The 20309-nt window shown below is 31.6% G+C and overlaps 3 protein-coding genes across 6 annotated transcripts; 2 read left to right on the top strand and 1 right to left on the bottom strand.

Moving 5' to 3' along the window:
• The first annotated feature begins 177 nt into the window (after positions 1–177).
• Positions 178–4673, top strand: LOC137820934 (uncharacterized). 4 transcript variants are annotated; one of them, XM_068625276.1, is made up of 4 exons: positions 178–368; positions 800–845; positions 1570–3198; positions 4038–4673. In XM_068625276.1, coding segments are annotated over exons 2-4 (2037 nt in total). In that variant the 5' UTR covers positions 178–368; positions 800–844; the 3' UTR covers positions 4445–4673. The 4 variants fall into 4 exon arrangements, with proteins under 4 accessions (XP_068481377.1, XP_068481380.1, XP_068481379.1 ...); XM_068625279.1 differs by having other exon boundaries at positions 193–368; positions 968–3198; XM_068625278.1 differs by lacking the exon at positions 178–368 and having other exon boundaries at positions 371–845.
• Positions 4674–5994: 1321 nt separating this feature from the next.
• Positions 5995–8989, top strand: LOC137820124 (uncharacterized). The gene is made up of 5 exons (XM_068623960.1): positions 5995–6348; positions 6491–6549; positions 6799–6963; positions 7158–7259; positions 8652–8989. The coding sequence occupies exons 1-5, from the start codon at positions 6204–6206 to the stop codon at positions 8784–8786; spliced, it is 606 nt and encodes a 201-aa protein (XP_068480061.1). The 5' UTR covers positions 5995–6203; the 3' UTR covers positions 8787–8989.
• Positions 8990–9096: 107 nt separating this feature from the next.
• Positions 9097–15872, bottom strand: LOC137820123 (hydroxyproline O-galactosyltransferase HPGT1-like). Its single transcript, XM_068623959.1, has 13 exons — positions 15761–15872; positions 15528–15690; positions 15390–15453; positions 14961–15010; positions 14620–14813; positions 13455–13518; positions 13295–13367; positions 12588–12711; positions 10805–10892; positions 10663–10713; positions 9899–9970; positions 9710–9822; positions 9097–9581 (listed from the first exon to the last, which is right to left on the bottom strand). Exons 2-13 carry the CDS (start codon positions 15641–15643, stop codon positions 9559–9561), a joined length of 1032 nt encoding a protein of 343 aa, XP_068480060.1. The 5' UTR covers positions 15644–15690; positions 15761–15872; the 3' UTR covers positions 9097–9558.
• Between the last annotated feature and the right edge of the window lie 4437 nt (positions 15873–20309).

The following is a 20309-nucleotide window of genomic DNA, read 5'->3' as shown; positions in this document are numbered from 1 at the left end:
TCAATTCATACGTGGTAAATTCTATGATTTGTCGCTTCATAATCTTTTGCTAACTAAATTCCATCTGGTTCTCTACCATTGGTTAAATATGCGCGAGATATCGCCGAAAGGAAACCCAATAGCACAAGAGAGATGCTTGCTACTACGCAAAACAAAAAATAAAACAAAATTAAAATCGAAAAACGAGAAAATACAAGAGAAGATAAAAAAAAAGTTAGTGACAGGAGAGGAGAGAGAGGAAAAGATAAGAGCGAGGATACACAGCAGCATAAACCCTAGCTCGAAAATATCGCGATAAATCGAAAAATTATTGAAATCCGCGACCTCCGTTTATCTCTCCGTCGGGATTGACCAATCTCTCACACTCCGTAAGCTCCAAATTTCTCGCTATCTCATTATTTCATCTCATCTTCATCATTTTCATTGTTTTAAATGCAATTGATTTTCTGTATCTATGAAATTCGATCTATTTTCGCAAAATAGATTCATCTCACTGTGTGATTGGAAGGAAGATTTATTCAATTTCTTTGAAAGATTGGAATATCTTAACGTGTTTGCAAAATGAGTAAAATGAAAGATTATTTGAATTTAATGCTTTTACAAGCAACTGTAGAGTTTAATCATGTGATGGATTACTCTGTATCTTGAAAAATTCACTGAACCACTTTAGTTTTTATTCTTGTGCATTACTTCAATCATTGAATTATCACTTTGTGCTTGAATGATCGTGGTTTATGTTAGTGTGTTGCGTTTCTGATGAGATGCTTACTCTATTTTCTGGTTTGATCTTATCGTGTAGGTTGTCATATACTTATTCTACAGGAGCTACGTTACTGCATCCTAGAGTAAGTTGAAGCTTTTGTTTTGCTATGCCTGTCTTTTAAAACAACATGGAAGCTGATTCTATCATTAATGAACCTAGCATGTAGTATCACACCACAATTTCACTCCTTTTTGGTAATCACAGGAAAATGCGCTGCACAGTCGATGAAATGGCTGCATAGGGCCGCAACGTGCTTCATAATCCTCACAATTAATTTTTCATTCTTCCTCTTTTGTTAGATTTATACGGGTTTTTGATGGGTTAGATATATAGAAAAATGATAAAGAGCTTGTAAGGTGGAATTCAGGAGGGAGAAGAACAAGAGATGTAGAATGTTTAAAATGAGTCACGACTCACGAAGAATTGTATTTAGTGCAAACATTAAATAAATTCAAGCTACAATGGCCATAATAAGCATAACAGTAATTACAGTGGCTGCAATTGTGACCACATTTGGAACTGCAATCACAATTTGAAACTATGGGACCTGGTATTGAGTAATTATTTATATCCCAAAGAATTCATTAGCTTCTACTTTAATATTCTTCTTACTATGAATACCATTTTCTTCAGGGAGTTTAGATAACAATTTTTAATTTTCCTTTTGTCAATCTCTCGTTTATAATTTGAATATTTTGTTAACTTACTATTGGTTACTCTGGTGTAGATGTAATAAATTAACAGAATCAAAGAACAGCTTATCATATAATGTGCTGATTTTATTTTTTTAATTTGAACTCTCCCAGTGGTTCGAGAAAAAGATGTCTGTTGGGAATATGCAGAGAAATTAGATGGAAACAAGGTAAGGTGTAAATTTTGCCAACGAGTTTTGAATGGTGGCATAAGTAGGTTGAAACATCATTTATCTCGATTCCCAAGTAAAGGGGTAAACCCTTGTAGCAAGGTCAGAGATGATGTTACAGATAGAGTAAGGGGTATAATAGCATCAAAGGAAGAGGTCAAAGAAACGTCTTCTGTGAAGAAGCAAAAACTAGCAGAAGTCAAGTCACCCAGTAATCTTTCGGCTACTAAAGCTCTTGTATCTTTGGATGCACCATCCCCTCTTATGAAGATTTTCCCCACTGGCAATCCTATAACCCCTTCCTCTACAAACAACCAAGAGAATGCAGAGAGAAGTATTGCTCTATTCTTTTTTGAGAATAAGTTAGACTTTAGTGTTGCACGGTCTTCATCCTATCAGTTGATGATTGATGCCATTGCAAAATGTCCTGGATTTACTGGTCCATCAGCAGAAATCCTGAAAATAACATGGTTGGAAAGGATAAAATCAGAAGTGGGCTTACAGTCAAAAGATGTTGAGAAAGAGTGGGCAACTACAGGTTGTACCATCATTGCAGATACATGGACTGATTATAAATCAAAGGCCATAATTAATTTCTTAGTCTCTTCACCATCCAGGACCTTTTTCCATAAATCTGTGGATGCCTCTCCATATTTCAAGAACACGAAGTGGCTGGCTGATCTTTTTGATTCTGTAATTCAAGAATTTGGCGTAGAAAATGTTGTGCAAATTATTATGGACAGCAGTGTTAACTATACTGGTATTGCTAATCATATTGTGCAGAGCTATGGAACTATATTTGTATCTCCTTGTGCCTCTCAATGTTTAAACCTAATCTTGGAGGAATTCTCCAAGGTTGATTGGATTACTAGATGTATTTTACAAGCACAAACAATATCAAAGTTAATATACAACAATGCCACATTGCTTGATCTTATGAAGAAGTACAGTGGGGGCCAGGAACTAATCAAGACTGGGATCACAAAGTCTGTATCCACCTTTTTGTCTTTACAGTCTATGTTGAGGTTGAGAACAAGATTGAAGAATATGTTCCACAGCCATGAATATGCCTCAAACACTTCCTATGCAAATAAACCACATAGTCTTTCTTGTATTGCAATTGCTGAAGATGGTGATTTCTGGAGGACAGTGGAAGAGTGTGTGGCCATCTCTGAGCCTTTTTTAAAAGTATTGAGGGAAGTATCAGAAGGGAAACCAACTGTAGGTTCCATATATGAGCTAATGACCAGGGCCAAAGAATCAATCAGGACATACTACATAATGGATGAGAACAAGTGTAAGACATTCTTAGATATAGTTGATAAAAAGTGGCGAGACCAACTCCATTCACCTCTACATGCTGCTGCTGCCTTTTTGAACCCCAGTATTCAATACAATCCTGAAATAAAATTTATTTCTTCCATTAAAGAAGACTTCTTTAATGTTCTGGAGAAATTGCTGCCTGTACCAGACATGAGGCGTGACATCACTAATCAAATCTATACTTTTACAAAGGCACATGGCATGTTTGGCTGTAGCCTAGCAAAGGAGGCAAGGCATACAGTTGCTCCCTGTAAGTCTTAAATAGTGCCCCTTGATACATTTTCACTCAGTCAATTTTATGATGAGGTTCATATTAAGCTGCATTGTAGTCCAACATAACTTTTGTGAATATTAGTGACCAACTTCGACATTGGTTTTTAGGTAAAGAAAACGTGTATTTTTGGGGTAAAATGCACAACGAGTTATTGAACCTAATTCCCTGGTTTGGACGAAGTTGGGTTTTATTTTTTGGGAGATGGGGGACTTGTGGAAGGATAGTTGATTAAATAATAAATGAATGGAATGCATTTGAAAAGATAGGTCATGCGAAACTAAATGTAGGACTTTTTTCGATTTCCTTTTGTTTCATTCACTGGACAACTAGTTAGCATCTGATTTCTCCTTCAGTTGCATTCTGAGAAACTTGGAGAGTCCTAGCCTCCAGGAACAACAACTCTTTTCATTTGGTTTAATTGTTATTTATATGCCTTTTTTGATCTCTTGGGAAGGATGATGACCACATCAAGCTTAAATGTGTCTGTCACTATGCTTTGTGCTTTTGGTATTTGTAATTGTTCATTTGAGAACAACACAACAAAATGTTTCTGACATATATATTATTAGCAAATGCCAGACCATGCTTGGATTGTAAAGCATCATAACAATTGTATTAATGAAGCAGTGGCGAGGATGCTGATTATTTCAGTCTGTTGTTTATCTTGTGAAATGGATTTTGAACAGCATGTTTTATAAGAATGTTATTTTTGTTGTTTTCTATTTACTTTTTTCGACTAATTTTATTTGCAACTTTGCTGATACCGTTAGTCAGTACGTTAGTTATTCTGCAAACTCATTGTTTTTTCGTTGTAGGGCTTTGGTGGGAGCAATATGGTGATTCTGCTCCAGGGTTGCAGCGAGTTGCTATTAGAATATTAAGTCAAGTTTGTAGCACCTACTCATTTCACAGGCAGTGGAGTAACTTCAGGCAAATTCACTCTGAGAAGCGGAACAAGATTGATAGAGAAACATTGAATGACCTCGTTTATATAAACTACAATCTCAAGTTAGGTAGACAGATGAATGCTAAGTCTTCAGAAGTTGATCTGCTTCAATTAGATGATATTGACATGACTTCTGAGTGGGTGGAGGAGAATGAAACTGCAACTCCAACACAGTGGCTGGATCGTTTTGGTCCAGCCTTGGATGGCAATGATTTGAATACCAGACAGTTTAGTTCTTCTATATTTGGTGCAAATGACCCCATATTTGGATTGTAATTTTGTATCCCATTATGTAACATAGCAAATGTTCTTTCTAGTTCTAGATCGTGTTCGCCCTTGATGAAGTAGGTCTCATTTTTCCTTGTAGGAATGTATCTGAAAGTGATGTAAAGACAGGACTCTATTATTTGTCTCTCTCAGCCAACATGTGGGAGCATAGGATTATTGATTAATGAATTGTAGTTTTGTTGTATTGAAATATAGAAGTTAAACAGTTTCACATTTTGATTTGGGAGTTACAACAAGTGTAGCAGAAATTATGTATGAAGTCTCACATGAATATGTTAATTCTTAGTGGAAACTATACAGTACTATTTCATGCAAATACAATATTTACTTCAGTATTCCGACCCCAAATTGTTCATTTAATTATTTATTTAATAGCACAAGTTTATTTAAGTTTAATTTCAGAAATATAATTATTTTTTGCTTTTAATAAAAATGTATTTATATTTTCTATATTTTCAATGAAATGTAATTCTTTTTTTTTTCTTCTAAAATAATTTGTCATGTGTGTATTAATAATTCTCTTTCAACTAGTTTTCCGCTGGCTTTATTAAACACTGCCTTTGTCATTACATTTTCACTCATTTTAAAAGAATAAATCAATAAAACAATAAATTGATTATACAAAATTAAGCATCTGTGGATAATAAAACTGAGTTAAAATTTGATTCAATACAACTAATTTTGAAGAGCAAAGCAGAAACCTATATAACACAACATCGGGGATTTGCACTAAAAGACTTAATTACCTTTTTATTTTAATTGTTTATTTATTTTATTTTGGTCCAAATTCAATTAAATCCTTCAAAAATTTCAATTACAATGTAACTACTTTTTCATCCTATTAAGTTTGAAATCTTTAGCAACCAAATTGATGAAATTTAATTTATGCACAATACAGCTATAATTATGTATAGTGACAATATATAAAACCAACAACATTAACTTAGAATTATCAAATTAGTTCAGTTTTACTAAAAAGGTCATCAATTAAATTTGCATTTATCTCGTTAAGTCAACAGATTATTTTGACTCGTTTTAAGAAGTTTAAATAAAAGAATTATAAAATAAAATACATATTTTTAAAATTTAAGTTATATTAATAAAATTAATCTTAAATTTAGATATAATAATTTAATAATTGATATATATATTTTAATAAAATATTTATTTATTATTTTTTAAATATAATTATTATTTTATAAAACCAACCAATTCATCAACCTGTATGTGTTAAAATAAGTCTATCTATATTGAGCACTAAACTGGTCAGATTAAAACGATTAAAATTAATTTAATTCAATTTATTTATTTTCTTTTAGTCTATTTTATTGATTTTTCCTACCCATGCATCATACTAAACCTATTTTTTCTTCTTCATTTCAACAAATAATCATATGGTTGCATTTCAAAGAATTTGCAAATTTTAATTGAACCCTTAGTTTGTTGAATTTTTAAATTGAGTGACTTGATATTATAAAAATTAAACATATTAAAAATAATTAAATAAAAAATAAAACTAAAATCATTGAACTTTATTTGGGTGTTAACATGTCTATCTAATGGTTAACTGAACAAATTTAGCCATCAACAATTTTCCATTTTAGAACTCAATCCAACTTTGATTGGTCAATTTCTTTTGCTGATAGTTAGTCAAAATTCAAATAATTATTTGACTAAACATTTTGTTTGATCACTCAAAGAAATCAAAAACATAAAAGGCGAAGTTGGAATCCTAATCCCAATTGGTATGGTTCACGCTTATTCGATGGACTACGATTTCAGAAGCAGGTCGGGCCCACAAGTTCCGATGTACCGTCCGCCACCGTCACCGATGTACCGTCCGCCACCGCCACCGTCATCGTCACCGTATCAGCAGAATCCCACTCCTTCATGTAACCCTCTCTCTCTGTTAAGGGTTTAAGTTTTCGTTTGTTTTCTATTCTTTCTTGAAATTCGGGGAAATGAAAGAAAATTTGGTTCAGATGCGTTTTCACGGCGGTGAAGTTGAATTTTCCTATTGAATTGAATGTTCAGCAGGATTAGGATTTGGCGTTAGGGTTGCTATAAAGCCAGAATATAGGATCACACCGCCGGTAAGATTTGCCTTGCTCGTATTTTGTGAATTGAGGGAAATTTTAAAGAACTCTACGTTTTAATGCTTGTGAGAAATGATTTATAAGTTGAACGGATACGATTACCTGGTGAAGTCCATTTTGGATGTTGGTGAACCAGGGCGAATTTTGCGTAAAATTCACTCTGAGGCTGTTCTTCCCCATGCATAATTGACTTGGTCTGTTTCAATAGTTGAATATGATCTTTTAATTGTTTTGACAATTTTGCAGCCTCATTTATCATCTCATGCGGGAGATAATTCAAGGAGCAACTTCCAATTTGATTTTGAATTAGAGAGAAAAATTTTAGCTGAAGCGGATAAGGATAACCCAAATTGGAGCAAATTTGGATCAGAAAATATCCCGACTAGAGTTTCTGATTCGTCAACAGCAAAGGTTTGTTCTTGATTTAGAGGAATAAGTTACAAGTTATGGGGTTTAATGAATTTTTTTCCCTGTATTTATTATGCAGAGGTGATAGATTATATTTGTTAATTTGTAATTAATTTGGAGCACTTTTTTCTGTATATATATAAATCATTTACTGTTTCCAAGTTGCAATTCTCAGTGTAAAATGAAACTTTTTTTAGGTTACTGCTTTGGATTCCATTGTGAGCAAATTTATAGCTATGGGGCTCAGCCAAGAAGCTGTTCCAATTGCAGTTGAAAATTATGGTGATAACCCAACCAAAGTAAGTTATGATCACTGAAACTCATTATTGACGTGATATTTCAGATACTAACATTACTGAAAAGTATGATTATGATTCTGAAAATAATGTCATACATCTCTCTCTTTGTAATGCAAATGGTTCTTCCCTTCATACTAGATTTTCTCTCCAGATTATTTCTGTGAATTTGCTTTTAGTCATGGAGTTGATTGCTTTTCCTAGAATGATAAAGTGATCTGTTTAATAGTTAGTTAGCTAAACAATGTGTACAACTTTGGATGTCTTGCTTGATTGATTATCTTCTTCTTACCACGTCTCTCAGTCTGGGCAAGGAGAGTAGCATTGGTATTCTGTGAGTCTACTAGTTCCTTTTATTTACAAACCTCAATGATCATCAAGGAGAGTTGCTTTGGTATTCTTACATGTTATGCTTTAAGCCTAAATGGAAGAGTTTTGACCTAAGTTTCTATTCAAGTCATAGTTTTCAGAAGCTAGACCGAACTAGCTAGTTTGACCAGTGAACTGGTCTGGTGACGGGTTTGTTAAACGAAAAAACCCAGCTAATTTCAAAACTGGTGACAACTGCTAAAGAACTGGTGTAGAAAATCAGTTTGAACCGGTATTTCAAAATTTAAATTTTTAACTTTTTTTTTTATATTTTGAATTTAATCTGAAATATTGAGGTAAATAAAAACATAGTTATGCATTATTGTCATTATTAATTTTTTTTATCTTATAGAATATACAATTTAGCCTTTTATATTAATTTGCAATTTTTTATATCATGAGTTTTATAGTTTTATACTATTTCTTCACTTAAAATATTAAATAAATCTAAAATAAACTTTATTTCTACCAGTTTGATTGAGGTTCAACATAAATTGTGAACCAGTCCTCCTCATTAGTTTGATTGTAGATCTAGTTTTTAAAACATTGATTAAAGTTGACTAGTTGTCGACTTCTTGTTTGGATTCTGTTAAAAGCTTTTCCAGCTCATTTGAGTCTGCTTCCAAATCGTATATAACTATTGACCTACCTTATAAAGGCCTTTTTTAGCATTAGAGAATTTCAGGAGCATTCCAAGCTTGGATCTTATTTCTAAGCTTTTTGCTTTGTCATTCTTAGGATGATGGCCAGGACTAAACCTGTCTTGAAGGGGTGTATGTAAATTACATCACATGGTTGTTTGTATTGTTGGTACTGACCACATTAGATTCAAGTTTATGGTTTTCAAAGTAGTCATTACATTGTATTTTCTGTTGGTTGAATACCATCTGATGGTTTGATGTTTTTCTTATTTAAATTATTGCTAAAATTATTTTATTTACGTTGCCAGCTGCCACAGTAGCACCCAGAAGATCTGAGTCTTTACTGATTACTTCATTTTTCTGACTTGATGTATTTCATTTGAAGGTTCAAGAATTTGTCAAAGGCTACACACTTCTACGTGAAATGGGATTTTCATCAAATAGCGTTGCTGAAGCTCTGGTTCTGAATGACAACCGTACGGACGGGGCACTAGCACATTTCCTTAATGGTTCCTCGTGAGACTGCTTGGGGCTATCATTTACTGACTGAGGAATATGTTAGTTCCTTTATAGAGTGATAAATAATGGTCAAACATGGGCAATCTGTTATTGTCAGATTGCCCTTAGTTTTTACATACATGTATGTTGGTGAGATGTGGAATTCGTTTTTGGTTTGAAAGGATTGGTAATCTTCGAGATAACAAATAGATCCGATTTTTGCCCCGTGTTGTGTTTTTCTTTTGATGTCAAATGATGAATTCACGTTATTCTATTGCGAATCTTAAGATTCTAATGATAAATAGTCAACTTATATGAATAAAACATAATCATGACTCAAAATTCACTGCCTATTCATATACAAAAACAAAGTTCTCTTAACTGCAAATATTATGAGCCACCATGTCATTCCTATAAATACTTCCACTAGTACATTTTTGGAAGTTCTTTAACTAATTGGAGTCCTCTTCCACGAAAAGAAGGAATCCAAGAATAAACCAATAAGCCAGCCCGTGCAGAAAAAAAAAAAACCCAAGGTGAGAGAAGCTGAAGTTTTATTCGCTGTTCGATGTTGCATGCCTCTATTAATAACTGCAAGTAAACCTTCAACTACTCAACTAGCCAACTGTGTTCATAAGATGAAACCGTGTTTGTTCGATGGACATCGAACAACTTTTCCAAAGACATCTCTACGAACCACTCCGCTTCCAATAGAAATTAAAAAAATCTTAGGAAGCAAACCTTGTAACATGACTCCTATGTATTACGTTTGTGGTCTTTTCAATGGAATGAACTCAAACACCAGCACAGATTGCTCCTGAAAAACATAATCATGTATACTCTAAAATTTGACGACGTCAACCATTATGGGGTAAGTAAATTTTCTATTGTATACTTTGAACTAGCACACATGCACATGTAATACACATGGATAGAGAGGGAGACCTGTTGACCAAGATGAACAACAAAACTTTGCCTCATCAACATGCTTCACATCAAGCCCAATAAACCAGGATCCAGCGCTCACATCATCGTGGGCATATGTACGAAGAATAGATCTGTCAAGTCAACAGATTCAAGATTAATGCATAAACGGCAACTAACAGTATATGTGCAGCTAGGAGCATATCTGACCTGTTTATTGATATAAATTTAGCCAAAGCTCGTGATATAACATACATCTCTCCTGATGCATGGCGAAAGTATCTGTTGAGCAGGAGATTTGATCATCATTCCAAGAGGAGATAGATGACATGAAGAAAAATATTTATTATGGTTAGGTCACCTCAATGCACTTAGAGTTGTGCACCAAAACACTAAATACATGAAATATTCAACTCACATGATAGGGATACAGAAATTTTTCATGGACTTTACATTTTGGTACTATATAATGTATAATCATGTCTGTAGATTATTTTTTTTACTAGGAATTGTATGCGCAGAAAACATTTTATTCATATAAAAGTCAATAGATTTATAGAACATGAGTAAAACAGAAAAACTATCAATTAATAAACTTACTAAAATAGAGTCTAGAAAATAAGATAAAAGCAAATTTATCCTATCAGTCAATATGACTTTTATTTAAAATAAAACAACATAAAAATCTAACATTTTGTTTGTTAATTAGTTCCAACAGTTATATATTCAACAATGTAATGGGCTTCTCCCAAAAATATTGCTTTATGAACCAAAAGTAAAAAATGTATTTGCAGTTTTACATATGGGATCGACAAACTCAGTTCGTGAAAAAAAACTGTTCCACCAAAGATACACTTTCAGCTATTAAAAACTGGAAAATACTGCATAATTCATGACTAATTTATGCAAGTTTGACATACAGTAAACTTAATGCAGTTGTTCAGTCATATGAAATAACTAGTTGTTTGGCTTACGATTTTTTGTCACCAAATTTCCACCATTCTGGTTCATACCATTTATGGTTCCTGTCATATTTCAAGATACCAGTATGAGAATCATAAAATATATTCCCTATAAAGCACATAAAATAAAACATTTTAAGCAAAAGGGGCTCACAGCTCAGAGAAAACTTCGCCTGATTTCATGCATCCCATGTAAACACGTGGTTTGTCCAAGTGAGTAGCAAGTGTAGCCCCCAAGGCATCTGTACAAGGACAAACCAAGTGGTAAGACATATGTACATCTAAAAATGGGTAACAAGTTCTCTGGAATTCTATTAAATAGGGTGGGGAGCAAGCACACAATAAAATGTTATCATACAATCATAAAAGGAACAATTTATATAATTTTCTTCTTCTTTGTTTTCTTTAATATATTTCCTTTATTCTTGTTGCTGCTTTATATATTTAGAACTTGGTAAAAGGTTGTAGTCTAATAATACAATCTTGTATAATAGATGTCTAATAAGATGAAACTTGGAAGATTACTCCACAAGAACCTCAGTTGCTATCAAGATAAATATTTTCTTCCTCCTATATGTATCTAATAGGTTGTGGTTTCCGTCAGAATCATGCAACCGTCTACCATGAGAATGTTTGAATTAAGCTAATAATATTATGTAACATGAAACTTTATTGTTTTAAAATGTACGAAGTTCTTGGTATGACAAGGCATGAAGTTCTTGACATATATAAAAGAAGGAATGCACATTTTGTATTGGCAGGTTAAGAAAAACAGAAAGAACAGATCACTACTACATAGGACAACAACCTTCCGCCGAAAGATTGATAATTTTTCCAAATAAGACTATCAAAACTGTTTTAAGATGAACTTATAAAGATGACAGAAAATAGCCATACCTACCATATTATATAGCCATCATATAAAATTTTCTTAACATACAACTGCAATAATGCCTATGCAATCTGCAACTTCATATAAGCACGAAAATCTCGAGGCTAAAATAGTGATTCTATGATGTAACTTTTACCCAGAAGCTATTATTTCTCACTTCCAAGAAAAAAAGTAATAAAGCCTTTCAAAATGAAAAACCATAAAAGTCATATTTGTCATACGTATTTAAACACATTTATTTAATTAAAAATATGGTTTTTTTGTTAAAAAAAGTTGTAAACAAACGAGTCCTTAGTATGCTTATAGACCAAGCGCATGGCAGATTACTAGCTACTACCACTACTTAGAGTAAACATGACATGACAACTCCTTATGAGGCTAGTGGCACTCCAAGTCCATCTCTTAAACAGGCAACAAAAAGATCGAACAACAATAGCCCAAGCCACAAGTCCAATTCAAGATGCAGAGAAATTAAGCCATGAGGAATGTTGAGAGAAGAGACAGAGAAATGCCACGGAATGGTCAGAGAGAGGAGGAAGATGAAGATGAGGATAATGGTTGTATTGTAATTACAAAATGTATCACGGATAATTTTAAGAAGTTATAAATGTAGCTTTAAGAAAAAAAAGTGATACTTTAGTGGCTTTTCCCTTTTTCCTAAAACCCCATCCAAACACTCCTCGAGTTCATAAGCACCATTTTAATGATAAAATAGCACTTTCACTTACAGGAAAAGCCCATCCATATGATGACACCCAGAAATTTGAGGTCATAAGATCATATACTCCTATCTGTAAAAACGGAGTTCTATAATGCATGGGAGGATTTATCAGAGGAGTTCAATTACGAGAAAAAAGGGACATACATATTAAACAACCAATGAAATTGTTGGATCAGAAATATGACCAAATTATAGTATATAAGTGAGTGACAAACTCACCTTGCAAGTTCGTTTTGTAAAGTTGATCTATGCCTAAATTTACTTTCTAAGAGAAATATTACATTATTAACAATAATCACCTTATCCAGTCAAAGGAAAACTAACCAATATTTACGTAAATATCATCATTGACTTTAGCATAAAACTCAGCATCCCATTTGTCTGCAGCATGAGCAAAGAACAATTTAGCCTTCTTCGGTAATGCATCATTTGTTTCCACATGATTATCCTGTCAGCATAAGTTTTGGAGGTGAGCTAACTACCTTATGCTCTTGAACCTTATTCTCCACTCGAAAGAAGTCACAACATACATTACGAGCACCAAGTTAAGCAACCGCAAATGTATTACTTTTTAATCCCACATCTGCTTACTTATCTAAACTGTAAAAAATTATTGTAGCATGCATATAATGATGTCGTCTCAATGCAAAATTGATGCCAACTCAAACATAGTTTCATTTAGAAGAAAAAAATGTGATTTTAACCATTGGAAATGGAAGAATCAAATAACAAAATGCTCAGTGAAATAACTAGGATAAAAAGACAAGCTATTGAAACAGATTTTTCCTGACTGGCACCAGTTGTGCTGGTCTAACTTGACTGGCACAACTGGTGACAATTTGTTTGCATAAGAATTCTAAGTGGTGAAGTTTCCACGGTTCTAACTTTTAGCAACTAGGTAGATTCAACTTTTGCATGTGGAAGACACTATTGAAATGTAATCTAAAAATTATACTCAGTAAATTTGCAGTTGAAAATAAAAAGTTTCAAAGCACATGAAGAGATAAAATCCTTAAATTAATTGAACATACGAGAATTATGAAGTCATTAGTCAGCCTATTCTCACGAGCAATGTCTGCATCCAGATTGTCTCCACGATTTTCACTGCAAAAGTATATGTAACATATAAGAAATGTTCCAATTGCCCCCACACTCCCCAACCCATACAAGTCTAAAAATAGGAATTTGAACCTTCTACCAATAACAAATCGCACAATGATGCCCTTTCCATCTTCAATTTTCTTCAAAGATGACCCTATAAAGATAGTGCTTTAAAAACAATCACATCTAAATGATAATCTTAGTGCAGGAAGCTGTAAACAAACATCCAATAAAGATACATTTGAAAACAAATTTTCATGATTTCTGAAAATAACTCCGTTCAGAATCAATGAAATAAATCAATACATGAGATATACTAAAAAACAGAGTTCCATTATAGAGTTTTCTTATGATTCATGATCAATAACAGATATTAAAGGAATTAAAATACATCAATAAGAGGATACTGAGTATTCTTTCAAGTGTGGAAATGATGAGAGGAGCAAAGGGAAATGGATTTCTTAGCAAACAGATATTATGTTGAAACTCATCATCAACATGCAGTAATAGTGATTTAAAGCCACAAATTTATGTTTTTGACATAGTTTTCAGAATCTTAAGATTCACTTCGAATCTTATGATTGGATGCACTTTGGCTATCTACCCATTCATATTCCAAGATGAATCTTAAATGCATTTATATGTTAAGACACATGAATGAATCTATTAAATTCGTAGAACTAATTCAATTCAACAATTCATATGATTTTAACTTTTCACCAATTCTCATGAAAAAATAAATTAAAGAGACATGTGAGCTTAAATTTTAAAATGAAAAGGAATTTGGAAGAACACTAGTGAACATGTCCTATTTGATTATTTCACCTTTGTTACTCACCCATTCAATGCATATACACTATCTAGCTGTTTAATTGTTTCATTCCATTCTCCTAAAATAAAGATTTCACAAACTTTAGATAAACTAATAATTTTGTTTTATATGACTTCTTATGTTATTTTATCTATTTCTAATTTTAATGGTTTATATTGAAAACTATATATCATCTATATGATATATTCTAAGTATTTTTTCCTTTACAATTGAATCTTATGGTTCAATACAAAATTACGATTCAGGATTCATGATTAGCTCGGCAATACGTGACTTGAATCTCGATCCCATAACCTTAGTTCAGGCTTCATATAAATTCTTTACATCGTCTTTCATATTTACTGTTATTCATTCATTCGAAAACAGGCAAATATATACTCAAGACATCTGGCTCTGAGGAAGAGAAGCAAAGAATATAAATACCACTTCCCATCCACGCCTTGCGGATTGCATCTCTATTCTTCTGCCGACCAAACTTTGTCAGTATACCTATCACAACCAACGGCCTTCTCCTAGAGTAAGTTCCATTAATCTCTATCAAGGGTTTCGAAACAAAACCCTCTTGTCTAGCCGCAGCAAGTTCCGTCTCAAGGGCATCAAGCTTCTTATGTTGTTCCCTACAACCATATAATTCAACGGTACCAGTCACAAAAGAAATGAGCAAGCTTTGAAAGTCCAAAGGAGATAAGCAATAAAATCCAATAGCAATCAATAAAAAACCCTGGTAATTTTTTAAGCAACAGGTTCAAGTACACTTAACTCACCTGCAGGCTATGATCTTCAATGTATCATCCACAGATATAGCAGATTGTCCCTAGAATGAAAACTTCGAGGTTAAGTTAGCCAGAACAAGAAGTAGAAACAAGTGTCCATCTCCTAATGCATCGAATTTATAATATAGTATCACGCAGTTGATCTACGACACATGGTGAATCCTAATTCCTTAATAATAACTAAAATACACACGCGATCAACCAGTTCTCGAATTCATAAAATCAACAGTGTCAGATCAAATTGAAACACATTAATTGAATCAGCAATCGCGAAAATTAAAATCCGGTGCAATAGGTCGCGATTCGTCCGTACGGAAATCGCGATAAGGACGTAATTAAAATTGCAGCGAAAGAATTTAGAGGATTACAGATCAGTGAAAAATAGTGTCTGTGAGGAGTGAGTAGCAGTAACTAACAGACCTGGCCAGTGATCCTGTCGAGCTCTTTGATGAGGTAAACGCGATTCTCTGCATCCTGCCAAAGCCTGAAGAGGAAAATTGAGCAAAATGAAATTAAGCGCAACGGCAACGGAAGGAAAAGGAAAAGAAAGAGAAGAACCTTCCAACGACGTAGATAGAAGCGAAAGTGGCGAACATGGAGATGAGGAGTGCGGGAATGCGGGATCGATTGTTACCCATACTTGAGAGTCTGTGATTCGATCCCCTGCTCTGCATTTTGAATTCAATTCAATGCAAACCTATGAACGATAACGGTGTTATATCTGCAGATGCAGAGAGAATTGGATTATAATTCAGAATTAGTCAGATGCAAAGAAAAGGAAGAGAAGACACCTTGGTGGTGTGGTAGGTACTTGTTGCTGGTCAACAAAGTCACCACTCATTCAGTCCTTTGCCTTCCCTTGTTATTCCTTCCATAACAAAACAATGTTATCCAAATAAATATTTTATTCAACTACTATAATTTATTATAAATAATTTACAATAAATGTTTTTTAAATCATTTTTTCATTAAAGTTAATAATTTTGTTTATAACCTTTTTAATGAAGTTATCTAAAAGGATTCTCCACTTTATATTAAAAAAATTAATCAAACTATATCGATACAAGTTTTACATAGAGAAAGATAACTTACATCTACAAGATTGTTCTCATCCGCATCATCTTTATGGTAGATAGATTATTTCACTCATTGATTTTTGTTCTTTGTGCAAAGCCCTAGGTATGTGCAAATTCAATTTCGGTGTCTCTTCTTTCAAAACAAAGATATATTTCTCAAGCACACGAGAAAAAATTGAAATTCTAACGTTGAGTTAAAAATCAAAATGAGTAGAGACGAAAGAGGAAGAATTCGAAAAGTTCAAAGTTATAATACACAACTACTTAAGCAAACGCCTTCAATGTAGAAGGGCACTTTTGGAATTACAATAATTATGGAGGTGCATGAAGAAAATGTCTGATTTTGAATTAAGCTAGTTACTTTATTGGTACGTAAAAAGATCAATTTCCACCTTCACTTCTATGCCTTCCATAAAAGAAGTGAAATTACAGTTTTACCCTCCATTTTCATTTACTCCATTGAGAACTTGACATTCAACCCCACCTTCAACACTTCTCACGTCCACGTCACCACCGCAACAACTTCAACACTTCTTACCTTTACCCTAAAAAAAAAAATTGTATTTTAAATTCTAGAATTTAAAATACAAATTTTATATTTCGAATTATACAATCCAAAATACAATTGTATTCCAAAATATAGAATCCAAAATACAAATTTTGTATTCTAAATTTTAAAATCTATAATACAAATTTTTGTATTCCAAATTTTACTATTTCAAATACAAAATTTTGAATTTCAAATTGTAAAATTCAAAATAGTCAATTTTGATATTTTAAAAAATATGGGGTACTAAAAAAGCTATGGAGGTGAAAAAAAATTTGCCCGTAAAGATAAAATTGAGTTACCTTTTTTTTTACATGAATTCTACTTAAAAAGTATGGAACCTTTTAAACCTGAAATTAAATTCGTTTGACATTAAACTGATATTAGAAATGTTATGAAAAACATATTAAAAAGTTTACAAGTTTATCGCCTCTTTAAAAATAACTTTAAAAAAAATATAACTTTTCTTATTCCTTGATTAGTTCAAAGAAAAATTCTAAAATGATAATTTGAAAACACTAAAAAATCTTTGTGTACCTTTTAATAAACGAAATAATGTTGTTTTTACACTAAACAATGGGCGGTTAAGATTTTCTTCTGGATTGTTTTAACTCTTATTTATGAGAATTTTAAAGAATGTTTAAATAAAGAAAAGTACATAAGCTCAAGGGTTGACTAATTATTTGGTAAGAAAGAAATAGGAAAAAAAGAATGGAGGAGTAAACAAAAATGAGAGATGAAAATTAAAAGTTGGATGTCAGCAAAGATGTAAAGTTCTTGTGTGATATCTAGCATGATTTTTTTTTTAAATATTGTCTTGCTCAATTAGGTAAGATTCAATAAAAAAACATTTCAAACATCTTGTGATAGTTTTACTTTTTATTGATTAAAAATTACTAGAGGGATACCCCAAGTGTTAGAGAGAGACAAGAGAGGACGAGAACTATACCCGAGTAATTGACTGTATTGGCTAGGTTATAGTGTTTGTACAATTTTTTTGTTAATTTGGTTAAAGTTTTTATCCATGTAAAAGCAAGTTTTACTCAAGTAGGAAGGTTTTTTATTTTTTAAAAATATGGCACAGTATTGTTAAATTATAAGTATAGTGTATTAATTTTTTTTAAATGTTCAGCAAAATATTAGAGAAAAATTGTATTAGTAATTATATTATTATCTTACAAATTTATATATATATATATATATATATATAAAATAAAACTAGAAATTTCTTTGATGGCCTTGATAGATAATTTAACACAAAATCTAACGAAGAAATATTGGAGAGGTTCATGAGATGCATTTAGAAATAATTTATAATAATATATTAGCTTATTAGTAACTTTGTAATTAATTTATATTTCTAGATATTTTGCATCTTCTAATTTTTTTTATATATAATACCATTACAAAGATTTCAAGAAAAAAATGTTTTAATAAATATTAATATAATCCTAGAAATTTATTTGATTAACAGAGATTTTTTAACCTTCGTTAAGTTTCATAGGTTATTCTAAACTCTCAACAAAATAACAGAGGTTTTTTTAACCTTTGTTAAATTTCAAAGGTTTATTTTAAAACCTCAGCAAAGTAATGGAGATTCTTAGAACTTTCGTTAAATTTCAAAGGTTTATTTTAAAATCTCAGCAAAATAACGGAGATTTTTTTAACCTTCGTTAAATTCTAAATGTTTATTTTAAAATCTCAGCAAAAATAAAATAGCTTTTTTTAATATTCGTTAAATTTCAAAAGTTTATTCTAAAATCTCAGCAAAATAACGAAGGATTTTTTAACTTTCCGTCAGTTCCAAAGCTTTATTCTACAATATCAGCAAATTAACGGAAGTTTTTTTAACATTTATTAAGTTTTAAAAGTTTATTCTAAAATCTCAACAAACTAATAGAGGTTTTTTTAACCTTCGTTAAATTCCAAAAATTTATTGTAGAACCTCAATAAATAAATATAATTAAATCTATTTATAAATAAATAATTAAAAAATATATAGTTTTGATATATTTTATAACTAAATTCTCTAAAATTTTGAAAGTGTAACTTTACATTACAAATGAATTTTCTAAGTTTTAAAATTTATTTTAAAAACTCAGCAAAATAACATTGGATAATAAGTATTTCAACAACTAATCTTAGATAATAAGTATTTCAACAGTATTTGTATATTTCTTATGATTGATGGTAGTTGGTTTATATAATTCATTTTTTTTTCGTTACATTTAAGAAACCTGACTTATTTCTTTTAGCTTTTGATGTACGTATATTTTATGTGTAATTTTCATTTCAGTTATAATTGTTAACATTTAATTCTTATAATTTTAAATTAAGATCTTTATTTTAAGATGTATCTAATAATTAATTCATTATGAAAGTGAGAAGTAATAAAGTTAATTTCTCCTCGCAATATGTTCTTGGGATCTTTAGCCAAGAGCACACATGCTTTGAAGCTCACATCTATCAGATAATGCAATTATTTAGGATATATAAAACAGTGATAAACACCAGTTGTTGTTGAGCTATGTAGCAGTGGCTTGTGACCCAAGTTGGGCTGTAAGGTGATGGAAGAAACAATATTGGAGTAAGAAGAAGATAATGTCTTATTTAGTGTTTTTTCTCCTTAGATATAATAAGTATGGTTGAATTGTGATTCTTTGTTAGGACTGTCGTTGACGGTCATTGAGCCTATGCTGGAGAGCAGTATGTCTACGGTGGAAGAGAGAAGTCAGGATGATTGTTAGATATGGTGGAAAATGTGGTTGAATGTTATTTCAAACAACAAGTCATCTTACAGAAATTTTGAAATTCATGATATTTTACATAGCTATTTAAACCCATCGTATTAAACGAATGTTTTGAAACCCATGATATTTTATGGATTTAAAACCATGGTATTTTACGGAAGTTCTTAAATCCATGATATTTAACATGGATTTTGAAAGACTTTTCCTGAGATTTAAATAAACTCGAGAACACATTCTCCCGGAATGGTTTAGCGAGATAAATTACAACTCTGGATAAATGACTTAATAGAGGTTTTAACCCTAAATAATGTAAAAATAAATTCTTATTAAAACCATTTTTTCTTTTCTTGTTTAAAAAGTTAAATTAATAAAATAGGCAGAGTTATTGTTGAACATATTATTTCACTAAATTTAATTAATATTTAGTATCATTTGAATATGTTCCAATTGTTGAAAGTTACTCACATGAGAACACCCATTAAAATAAATGATAATAGTAAACATCGTAGATTGTTATATTTACTTTTAAATAGCATTATCTTTTCAACAACCTTGTAATAACTAACTTTTTATTTAGATGAGCTATACATTATTGCACATGTTAAATTATAGTTTATCACGTAATTAAATAAAAAAATAGAGTTTAATTTATATCATCAACTGATAATTAATTAAAAAAGCTCAGAAATACAATTTAAATTATTATTATAAAGATCAATAGTTTACTATAGATAATAATTTATGTTTGAACTAAAGTCTAAGTATATTTAAATTAAATTATAAAAATTATTATATATATATATATATATATATATAAAAGTTCTGGAACTCACACTGATCCAGCCGGTTTCTAACTGATGCCAACCAAAATCCCACATTTGTATTCAACTTTTCCTCTTTCAAGCACTAGTCATTATAATAATATCCATTTCATCTTTGATTACTAGGGTTTATTTACTTACTAATT

Source organism: Phaseolus vulgaris, chromosome 9 (assembly GCF_000499845.2).
Source record: "Phaseolus vulgaris cultivar G19833 chromosome 9, P. vulgaris v2.0, whole genome shotgun sequence".
NCBI lineage: Eukaryota > Viridiplantae > Streptophyta > Magnoliopsida > Fabales > Fabaceae > Phaseolus > Phaseolus vulgaris.
This window is presented reverse-complemented; position numbering and strand designations above follow the sequence as displayed.

Excerpts from the sequence above, each read along its gene's own strand:
- LOC137820934 (XM_068625276.1), top strand. Across the intron at positions 3,199-4,037 it reads AAGGCATACAGTTGCTCCCT|GGCTTTGGTGGGAGCAATAT; the intron begins GTAAGTCTTAAA and ends TTTTCGTTGTAG.
- LOC137820124 (XM_068623960.1), top strand. The coding sequence starts at position 6,204 with ATGGTTCACGCTTATTCGATGGACTACGATTTCAGAAGCAGGTCGGGC. Across the intron at positions 6,349-6,490 it reads GCAGAATCCCACTCCTTCAT|CAGGATTAGGATTTGGCGTT; the intron begins GTAACCCTCTCT and ends TTGAATGTTCAG. Across the intron at positions 7,260-8,651 it reads ATGGTGATAACCCAACCAAA|GTTCAAGAATTTGTCAAAGG; the intron begins GTAAGTTATGAT and ends TTTCATTTGAAG.
- LOC137820123 (XM_068623959.1), bottom strand. The coding sequence starts at position 15,643 with ATGCAGAGCAGGGGATCGAATCACAGACTCTCAAGTATGGGTAACAAT. Across the intron at positions 15,454-15,527 it reads TCTATCTACGTCGTTGGAAG|GCTTTGGCAGGATGCAGAGA; the intron begins GTTCTTCTCTTT and ends TTTCCTCTTCAG. Across the intron at positions 15,011-15,389 it reads TCGACAGGATCACTGGCCAG|GGACAATCTGCTATATCTGT; the intron begins GTCTGTTAGTTA and ends TTTTCATTCTAG.